The 11,255-nt window shown below is 34.0% G+C and overlaps 1 protein-coding gene across 1 annotated transcript; it reads right to left on the bottom strand.

Moving 5' to 3' along the window:
- Positions 1 to 4,289: 4,289 nt before the first annotated feature.
- Positions 4,290 to 9,491, bottom strand: LOC141713229 (NADPH--cytochrome P450 reductase 1-like). The gene is made up of 18 exons (XM_074516547.1): positions 8,975 to 9,491; positions 8,815 to 8,874; positions 8,641 to 8,717; positions 8,448 to 8,505; positions 8,278 to 8,361; positions 8,149 to 8,185; positions 7,904 to 7,973; positions 7,606 to 7,797; positions 7,410 to 7,502; positions 7,008 to 7,233; positions 6,848 to 6,931; positions 6,613 to 6,764; positions 6,381 to 6,477; positions 6,015 to 6,164; positions 5,854 to 5,931; positions 5,632 to 5,754; positions 5,346 to 5,459; positions 4,290 to 4,718 (listed from the first exon to the last, which is right to left on the bottom strand). Exons 1-18 carry the CDS (start codon positions 9,329 to 9,331, stop codon positions 4,638 to 4,640), a joined length of 2,133 nt encoding a protein of 710 aa, XP_074372648.1. The 5' UTR covers positions 9,332 to 9,491; the 3' UTR covers positions 4,290 to 4,637.
- Positions 9,492 to 11,255: the final 1,764 nt, after the last annotated feature.

The following is an 11,255-nucleotide window of genomic DNA, read 5'->3' as shown; positions in this document are numbered from 1 at the left end:
GAAAGACCGTGATGACCCGGATCCCCGACCCCGGAAGTTGTAGAGAACGAAAAGACCTTTCCGAAAAGTCCAGAATCAACGAATTCCGGCTTACGATAAATTTTCTACGAATTTTACAAGATTGATGATTTTTGTGTAAAAAAACCTACGAATTTTGAATGTAAAAACAAGGAATACGAATATGGTGTATTATAACGATATAAAAACTTGTTTCTTAACCTACAAGTTATACATATTAAATTCTGATCCAAATTCTAGGCCCATTAGTCTAATTTAATTTTAAATCCCAGTCTTTATCTAGTTTTAACCTTTTTATTCTATTATTCTATTATCAATCTAATTTAAAAAATTACGGGATATTACACTAGCATACAAGGAATTGGCCATGGTCACATGTTCATGATTTTCTATCTTTTTCTCATTGTAACTGGCGACTCCAACTACAGAAAGGCTAGGTGATTCGTTTTGCCTTTGAAAGTAATCAAGTAATGATCATTAAAACTCCACGGGCGATCAGGATAACAAATAAGCTCAATTGAACTTAGTTTCTGCTCTAGTTTCTTCCCTGCTGCTCCTATAGAACGCTTTATCCCTTAAATTATCCCGTCTTCAAGTCTTCTCTCTGAATCTTTGCATTAACCATTTATCTTGCATATCCAGATAAGAATCCTCACTTAACAATTATTCTAATGACAATACTTAGATTCCTTTCACGAAACGCTGAAGCCTAGTACAACTAGTCTGGTTCACAAACGATTAACTTCGATTCAGGTCTTCGTATTATATCCTTGATTACATTGTTAACAGGTCACTGGCGCTTGAACATATAAATGAACTCCTGTCAGTGAGTATAACTTCAAGACTGCATCTGTCTTTTTTAACCTCTGTTTATACACTGTCTTCAATTCTTCAGATTCCTATATTTTGAACACTGTCTATCTTCAATTAATGCCAATACACTGAAATCTTTTGATGACACTTTTACACTGAATCTTCAACACTTCCGAAACCCTGAAAGTCTTTAACTTTATTCTCCATTGAGGCATGAATTGTTAGTGTTTGTTCCGTAGAGACAACACTGTGATGTTTTAGTTTAAGACATTTGGATTATTAATATTTATGTTCTATCGATTATTCCTTTTATAATTTATTAATTATTAATTTACTACGATATAAATATTAGATCAATAAATGTCCTTAAAATATGATATGTGAATTTTATATCGCTACTTACGTGACTTAGAATGATATTATGAGAATAGTATCAATGTTCCTAAAGGTCCCTAGTTGATAAGTGGCATTTTATACCACTTAGAACGTCTTAAAATGGCTTAAATTGGTGTCTTGAAATCAAGTATTTTGTGTATTTGATGCGTTTTTCTAGTGTTTACGCATTTCAGGGTATTAGTTGCATTTCGGGGGAGGAATCATCAAGAATAAGCCTTGGCATGTGTTCACCATTGCGAGAGGAAAGGAATGGGCAGATTACGGCGAAGAAACGGAGCAAACCTGGATTTTTTTCCAGTAGAGGCCTGCGCGCCCGCGCAGCTATGCTGAGCGGCCGCGCAGCAACCTGCGCGCCCGCGCAGCTATGCTGAGCGGCCGCGCAGGGTCGGGAATTTTGCTGAATTATTTTAGACTTCTACTTCTGTTTGGCTTCCAACTTCTATGTAATCTGAGTTTTATGGGACTATTATATAAGTAGATTTGAGACGTTTTCACAAGGGGATTATGTTTTAGATTGTGTTTTACGCAAGAAGCGAAGGAGATAAGGAAGAAGACCGATTTAGCACACCGCAACGAAGAGGAAGCATATTTTCGTTGTGATTCTTTGAGGGCTGATTTATGAATAAAAAGGATACATACATGGTTTACAAAACCCTAGTCGTTCAAGGAGAAAGAGGGAGAGAGACAGAGATGGAGTTTTCGGGTGCTAGTACACATCAATCCTTCAAGAAAAGTGTTCGTGTGGATACCGTCAAGCGTCGATCGCGAGAGCGGGATACGTGGTGATTCAGCAAGATTTGGAACTTCATTAATTCTCCATTAATAAACTCTGAAAGCTTCTTTAAGGTTAAGATTCTTACTACGAATTAAATATTTATTTTCGCATGGATCATGCGTAGGGTTTCAATTTTATTCTGAGTTTAATTTAATTTTTCATCCCTTCCGTTGCGTATATATGCTCGAAACCCTTCATGAACATATTAATGAACTTTTTTCAGTGATCTGTAAATAGACTTCAAGCCTTCTTCTAATCTTTTGATTATTTGTATTTGTCATGTCTTCATTTCTTACTGATTTCTTATGTAGACGTAGTACTATTTGTCTGTCATGTTCTAGTGTTGATCTAGTGTTGAGTTATCACATATACTATTTGTACAGCTACGTATTCTCACCAACAGTTAAACTTAAATACAATATAGTTCGGTTCTGTTCGAGTACAATGTTCGTGAGCCAGTCATGAGCAATATTAGTGAACATACCCGTTGATATAAATTCTGAATAAATATATGAATTACTAGTTACATGTTCTCGTAAAATTTTATGAACACACAGCTTATAATAATTGTGTGTATATAATTCAATAATAGATATACCATTTTATTTAAGCCATTTTTTATATTTACATGATTTAAATTATAATACATATTGGATGATAAATGTAAAACTATTTTATATAACGTGTGTTTATGTATTCGGTTAGCTTTTATAAATCATTGTTTAAATAAAATTAAAGTAATTAAATCAAAACCTGGTTGCTAAAATCTCAATTTTTTTGTTTGGTTTGTAAAATTTTAAAAAATACAAATAATTGAAACTCATGCAAAAATTCGAAAATTGCGAGAACGAGTTCAATTGTTTGTGATTAAAATATCATGGAAAATATTAATGAGTTGTGATTAAGAGTTCATGAACAATTATAATGAGTTGTTTGTTGAACCATAATTTGTTGTGAGTTGTTCGTGAACATATTCGTAAACAATTATTTTCTCAATAAATAAGTAGATACACGAACAAAAATTGTAACTCGATAAAAGTCTGAGTTCGAGTTCGAGTTCGATATTTTTTTAACGAGTCCACACGTGAACACTTAATAGTCAATTTGGTTCGCGTCATTTACACCATAATCACGTATGTACTCGAATTTTACAAATTTAAATACTCAGCTTATCTAGTTTCTGTACCCTACTCTGATTTTTACAAATTTAAATACTCAACACCTGCTTGTCGAGTTTTTGTACCCTTCTAAATGTCAACGATCTGCATTACACAATTATGACTTCTTAATCAACTCACCTCCCCAGTGCCCACCAGCAACCTCTGAGTTAAACTCCCGACCACCTCTTTTACTAGGAGGTCAAGGAATTTATTGCATTTTCTTCTGACCAGTGCATGCAATGCAGCAGCACCAGCAAGCACAACAAAGTTTATGTTGACTATCAGTAATTTTAATCGCCTTTATTCATACTTGTTAGGGCTGTACAAATAAATCGCTCAACCGCATCTAACCGCTCAACCGCTCGCAACCGAACCGAATTTGCGGATAATCGCGAAACGCGGGTTGGTTGTGGATTTAAATTTTAAAAACCGCTCATTTGCGGTTTGGATGCGGTTTTAAATTCTTAAAAATCGCATAATCGCAACCGCAACTCGCAACATATATTTATAATACAATATATTTCCAAAAATGTAGTTGATATCATATAAATTAATAAGTATACACATTTATCAACTAATCTTAAGTTAATGTTAAGACTTCATTCATCAAATTCACAATCATTATAAGATATATAACCAAACAAATGAAAAATATAATCAACATGTAATTTTTTTATCATTTTTTTTTCTCTCGTATCCACATTTTTGTATGTTTTTAATATCCTTACTCCACACGGAGCATTAGTTTATATTTTATTTTTGAATGTAATTTATCACGTAACTTAAACTTCAATTTATTAATATTCCAATTTATTTTTTTGCAAATTATTAATTATTTTAAAATAAGTGGTTGAACCGCAAACTGATCCGTAATAACCGCAAATTCGCAACCGCAAATGATGCGGTTAACCGCAACCGCATTTGCGGTTGCGGATGACAATTTTTTAAAACCGCTCTTCGCGGTTTGGTTCGACTTTTACCCCAAAACCGATCCGATCCGAACCGCGTACACCCCTAATACTTGTTATAAGATGTGAGAGGTCTTGGTCATTTGTTTTCGGTTTTCCTAACAATTAAAGGGACAAAACAAGATGGCAATCAAATCCAATAAGCAAATCTCCAATCACTTTCTCATCTTACCTTGTAACCTGTAAGCATACCATTGTATCATTATTGCAACAAAGGTACATATATTTCCTTATACGTCTTCACTAGCTCATGATGATACATTGTCTTGGTCATTGTTTACACAATTTTTTCGCTACGAATCTAATACATATATGTGTGTATACTACAAAGGGACAAAAAGAATTTAACTTTAAAATTACAAAAGAATATTACGGTATGCGACATCAACAACAAGGTTGCAGAGTCTGTAACCTTCAGCATTTCATATTTTGCACATCAGTTCAGATCTTGATCCCTATTAAGTTGGCATCAACAACTTTAGAGAGAGTGGGACACTGCGAAAGTTATTACCACACATCACGAAGGTATCGTCCACTGATCTGAAGATTTTTTACCAAACTCTCAGCCTTACTGCTGTCCAAACCTCCCTGAAATCATAATCCATTTAACCTATTAGTCAATTACTATTTTCAAAAAACACTCAACGATCATGATTAGGAATATAAACCAAATGCTACTATAATTTTTTTATCTTCTGCCTATTCTCTTTCTAGTTACTTCAGAGTGCTTGTTTGTGCGCTTTACTTGGTATTTTATCATCATTTCCAGCATATTTTTTGGGGTCTCTATGTTTGGTTTTTAGACAACATCTAGACAGTTCCCTATGTTATTATCTACTCCCTCTGTCCAAGTGTCGCTTTGACTTTTGACACGTTTTTTAAGGTACTAAAAAAAGATATTTGCATATATTTTTTTTAAAATTTTTTTTTTCCTGAATTAAAATTTTACATTTATATTTTTATTTAGAAAAGAAAATTTATAAAAAAAATATACACAAGTACCTTTTTTTTACACCTCAAAATATGTGTCAAAAGTCAAAACTACACTTATTTTGGGACGGAGGGAGTATATATACATGAAGTTTGGTCCTTGGCCAAACAAAAGCATGGGCATCACATCACTATCACGATATGATAGGCTAATGAAACAAACTTTGCAATGTGAGTAATTCATAAACTTTTGTTGCATAATGAAGATAAATTGTGTCAGCATACCTGTTCTTGTGCAATAGTGTGGAGCATCCGATGAACATCTCTGGCCATGCCCTTAGCATCACCGCAAACATAAATATATGCTCCCTGAGAAACCATGTCCCAAATCTCTGCAGCCTAGTCAAACAAGAAGGGGGAGAGAGAGAGAGAGAGAGAGAGAGAGAGAGAGAGAGAGAGACGGAAAGATTAAAATCTTACAATGACTGGAGTATAAATAAATTGAAAATTCAAATGTGACAGACTCTATAAGCTTGAAAATTTAAACATGGAGACTCTATAAGCTCCATACTTTCTGGCTCATCTTATGTTGCACATATTCCTTTGTTGAGCCCTCGCGTGAGAACGCCACAACCATCTCAGACATTGCACCAGCTTCCACAAAGTTGTTGAGCTCGTCATTGTAAATAAAATCCTGAAATAACAGGCCATATTGAAGTCAGATCATTTAAATGAAATAAAATCCCTGTGACACATTCAGTCATGCACTATAAATGATTAAATGATTACTTACCAATTTCCTGTTCCTGCATCCGAAATATAATACTGCAGGTCCCAGCTCCATGTCAGATTCTTTCAAAGCTAATCTTTCCTAAAACCAGTTACACATAATATTATAAGAATATGGAAAAGAAAAATAAAGATGACAATTGAAACATCGTGTTGCACAAATACCTGAAGGAATCCCCTAAAAGGGGCCAATCCAGTGCCAGGACCAATCATAATAATAGGCACTTTAGAATCAGACGGAAGCTTAAAATTAGACTGTCTAACGAAGATGGGTGCCCAGCTGCAATCATCGCCTTCCTCCAATGGCACAGCATTCTGTAAATGGATACATATTTATTCTGAAATAATTAAGCATTTAACAGAAAGAATCTCTGCTTGCTACATTGGAACACCGAGATCTAGATAAAAGAAAGCAAGCTTTTTTATTGCAAAGGATAGAGTTAAATTTATTATGTCATTTAAACCTCCACATTAACAAAAACCCCTCTTAAGTAATTACCAACCTCATCGGTACATGGGTTAAAAAATTACCTTCATCCAAGTTGAACAGACGCCTTTGTGGATTCGTCCTGCAGGAGTTCTCTCATTAACCAATGCACAAGTAACATGTATTCTTGATGGAGCAATCCTGTATAATGTAAAAAAACATAGCCAAGGTTTGTTCAAGTAGACTAGATATTTTAAAACACTATGATTACATTAACATCCATTGATGAGTGTAACATATGCCGGCGAAAGAGCGAGGAAGTGGTGGAATATCTACCTTGGTGAGGAAGATATTGAATAGTATCTAGGCTGCAACCGTGGCACAACAGATGCAAAGAAAACCCCAAGCGGAGGTTTGGCCGATGGGAACTCTGTCAAGACCTCAAGCAGGCTTCTCTGACTGGCAACTATCCATTGAGCATATTCATCCTAAAGAAAAAACAATAAATGTTAATACAGCATAAAAAGAGATCAAAGTTGACCCTTTGAGACATCATAAAAGGAATCCAAACCTTTCCAGCAGGAGATGCAAGAAATCTTAATCGTTCAGCTTCAGTAGGATCAGATGCATGAGCTGCAAGAGCAAGCAAAGCTGACTGCAAGACATAGAAATCCTTAGTCTTATTGAAAATGTAGATAAACAATGCATTAGCCAATAATTAGAGAACCTACCTTCTTCGGAGAACTTAAAAGATCTGCATATTTGGTCAGTGCCTGCCTCAAAGTGCAAGGTGGAAAAGGAGGTAGCAGGGAGCCTCCGGTAAGTGGTGTTCCATCCTCTGCCTCAGTGTGGATGGAGAAATAACTGTCCGGTGATATAGCTAGTAATCTTGCAGCCTCTTCAACGATTTCAATCAGGTTTTCCGTGTACACTCCAACATGATCACCTGTCTCATATCTGAGTACGTAAACACATAACTGTTAATCTTTCTGTAAAATCGTGCTTTTTGACCGTTCTTCTTTGCATTTAAGTAGGAAAATGACTCAGTTTCCAACCTAAATAAAAGGCAAATAAATATATATATTGCTGCTAACGACAAACTGTAATATGACTAGATAAGGAAAGATATTTACGTGAGACCGGTGTGGGAAATGTCAAATTCCAGATGAGTGCAAGATCGATCAGATTCAGGGGTATGAAGCTCTCTTTTCACAGATACATTAGCTCTACACCCATAAAATATCATATAATCATAAATTAGGCTAGTGGGACTCTAAGAATATCAAATATTGAAAAGCAAGATGAAAATCCGAATCAATATTAAGATACCTGCAAGGATGTTGAGCATCATAAGTAGCATGACCATTTGACATACTAAAAGTTCTATCCAACAAAGATGAATCGGTTTGGTCATGAAAGACCACCCGATATTCTAATACAGCAGCAGTGTAAGGAGTGGCAGCAGCTTCACCCTCTTCATCCCGAAGCAGTTGGTCTAGCTCAGGCCACACCAACTCTCGCCTAAATTGACATTACTTAATTAAGGTAATCAAGCTTACATTCAATAGTATAACAAAACTCAATCTATTTACCATATTGTGATATCATATTGCTAAAGTTGTAATACCATGCTGTAAAGTCATCCTCAATGCATTGATCATCATCTCCCATACCCACTGGAACAAGCCGCTTGGCACCTGCAAATGATGAAAAGAAGATAACAAGTGTTAGATCAAAATATACACAGAACTTCACAATGGAAATGAACAAGATACGGCACCCAAGCAGTCATAGGCATCTCTAATGAACCCAACATTATCAATATATTTAAGCTAAAACCAAAACAAAGAGAAAGTCTTTAGATTTATATACCCTGCTCTGCAAGGCCGTCATCCACATCCTTTGCAATCTATTATTCAGAAATTAACAACCAGTAAGTACAATCGTACAAGTGATATGAAATAGTATTTTTTTTTTAATCTATAGGCATTTACTTCACACCTTGTTAAAATGCTCATACTGTCTGTTGCCAAGACCAAATACTCCATACTGGAGATTGTTAAGCCATTTCCCCTTCTCTTTTCCCTGTTTGGAATTAATCTAAAATCAACTACAAATCCAATTTGACATGGACAAGTAGAAAAATCATATAACAGGCTACGGGAAATGACCTCTGAAAACCACTTGTAGAATCTAGCTGCGTTGTCCGTGGGTTCACCATCACCATATCTACACCGGCAATAAAACAATGAATTTACAAGGAGTTACTATATTCAAGCAAAACTGCAGAAACAATTAACATGGAGTGCAATATACATATAATGATCTAGATAAATAAACTAATCGATCATATATAGAACTCACGTAGCTAAGAAGAAAAAAGCAATGGTTTCTTTTTTGAATTTAGTCTGGTACTCGTCATCTTCAGACGCATAATCATCCTGTAAAATGAACCACTCATTTAGTTTAGTCAATCACATGTATAAAGTAAAAAAAGGATTGAAATGCATCAAAGTAACAAATAAGGTAAAAACTCACCAAATCAATAACTTTGAATGTAGCGTTTTGGTATCTGGCTTTAGCTTCCTCCGCAATTGCCTAAAGAAATCAATAATTATAAGATGATGTTGGAGTGTTAGTTTAAACACCGAAATGAGGTGGTTAATGAACACGCATAATACCAGGATACATAGGATACCTTAGCAAAGCCTTCAGCGGTACCGGTTTGCGTGCCAAAGAAGATAGTAACCTTGTTGTTAATGTTACCATCATCAACTTCCTCTTGTGGTTGAATCTTGGGTGCAACAAACTTAAGTGGCTCCAAGCTCTTAACCGACTTGTCATTCGATCTTCGCCACACGAAAACAACAACACATCCAATCAACACGGTAAATGAAGTGGTCAAAAGCATCAACAGCTCCCGATTCTCCAAAAGAGAAGGTGACGTAGAAACAACAGAGTGAGAGGAGTTGGTGAGGTCAGCACCGCCAGAAGCTCGTTTTAAAAACGCAGCCATAAAATCAAACGGTGATAACTTGATATCTCCAGACTGCATATTTGGTGATATCTCGTAAAACCTTACTAACTTGAATAAGGAATATGTATATAACAAGCCGGCAGATGATAAGAAAGTGGAAGTAAATAATAGATTCTGAAATGTGGTTTGGGAGATGAGAACAAGGGAGACAGTTAGCAAAATATGGTTGAGAAAATACTCCCCTCCCCATACGGGCTTTTATCAAGGCAGGGGCACGAAAGCCAAGCCAACCAATTCAGACTCACCTACCACCTTCCCTCCCTCTGATTATTAAAGTCGGTCCCACATACTAATTCGGTGCAGTGCCTCTTCTTTTCTTCTTTTCTTTTTTTTTTATTTCCTCGATTACAATATTCAGATTCAAACCAATTTCACACAATAATACAAATTTACATATGAAATTGCTTCACCACAAAATGATTAATTCCACAACATTTCAAATTTAGGTTGCATTTTATTTCATTAAACCATATTTTTAAAATTTTGTTGATTTTTTTAAAGATCACCCATAAATTACTGATTAGTCAATTAAATATTCACCAATTCAATAAATTCCCGATTTATAGCCGATAAAATTATTCAATATTTAAAAATTATTCGATAAATCGCAATTGATATCTCAATTAAATAATTGTAATTTTTAAAATCTGTACACATAGATTAAATGTATAAATATAATTTTAATATTAACTATTTATGAATTAAATTGTACTATACAATTAAAGTTTGATAAGAATTTAATTTAGTTTTCCGAGGCTCAAAACTCAAAAGTCACACAATTTAATATTTCAGGTTCATACGTTACTTTCGTTTCAAAATATAAGTTTTTTTAAATTTTTTACGCGAATTTAAGTTGAATAAAAAAGATAGCTTCATAAATAGTTTTTAAATTTTTTTTTACGAATAAAAATGTAATTTTTTTAAATTTTAATTTGAAAGAAAAGTTTTAAAAAAAATATTCAAAATTATGAGCTTTAGTATGTGAAAAAAGTAAAAAAAACATTTATGGACAGAGGGAATAATATATTGTGTCTTTTTTAAAAATATTAAAATAAGTAACTCATAACGTAAAATGAATAAGTGACTTAAAAATAGAATACTTATAACTTACATGAGTGTTTGGATAAGTTTATTTATAAGTAGATTTTTTTAAAGTAAATGAACTAAAGTAAATAATCTTTAAATATCATTATCCTAATTTGTGAATTTAAATTAGATTACTATTTAAAAACATAAATTTTAAAATCAAAGTTAATAAAAAATGAAAAATCTAAATAAATTAAAAAAAAATATGTCATTACTAACATCAACTAACTAAAATTTATAAGTTTTTTTTGAAATAACTAATATTTATAAGTTATAAATTTGGTCGACAAAATAATCATTAATAAGTTAATACTAATTTATAAGCAGTAACTAAGTTAGGAGTCACTTGTGTTTGAAGTCGAGCTTAACTTGATCATTGTTTACGATCACTTAAAAGTTAAAATACTTAATATCTTTTGGTCTGTCAATATGATAGTTTTTTCTCTCTGTCAGTTTTGACAGTTTCCTTATTTTCTTATCATTAGATCTTAAAATCAAAAACAGGGAACCAAAGGTTATTATCTTCTCCATTTTAATCATAGTATAGTAAATCTTGAACGCTTAAGCATCACAGTTTCATCATGGCACATCGAGAGGGTCATTGGAAGAGATGTATGCTAAACTTACGCTAGAAGAAGAAGATGAAGGAGGCATTATAGTGGCAGAAACTGAGATCGTGGAACAGAGAGAATCGTATGTTCTTATTGGTAGATTTCTCACGGAAAAGAATATTAATTTTAATGTTATGCAGAATGTGCTGGCTACTTTGTGGAGGCCAAAAGAGAGGATGGAGGTGCATGATATTGGAGGAATGCGATATTCATTCATTTTCTATCACAAGATGGATGTACAGAAA

Source organism: Apium graveolens, chromosome 3 (genome assembly GCF_009905375.1).
Source record: "Apium graveolens cultivar Ventura chromosome 3, ASM990537v1, whole genome shotgun sequence".
Classification (NCBI taxonomy): domain Eukaryota; kingdom Viridiplantae; phylum Streptophyta; class Magnoliopsida; order Apiales; family Apiaceae; genus Apium; species Apium graveolens.
This window is presented reverse-complemented; position numbering and strand designations above follow the sequence as displayed.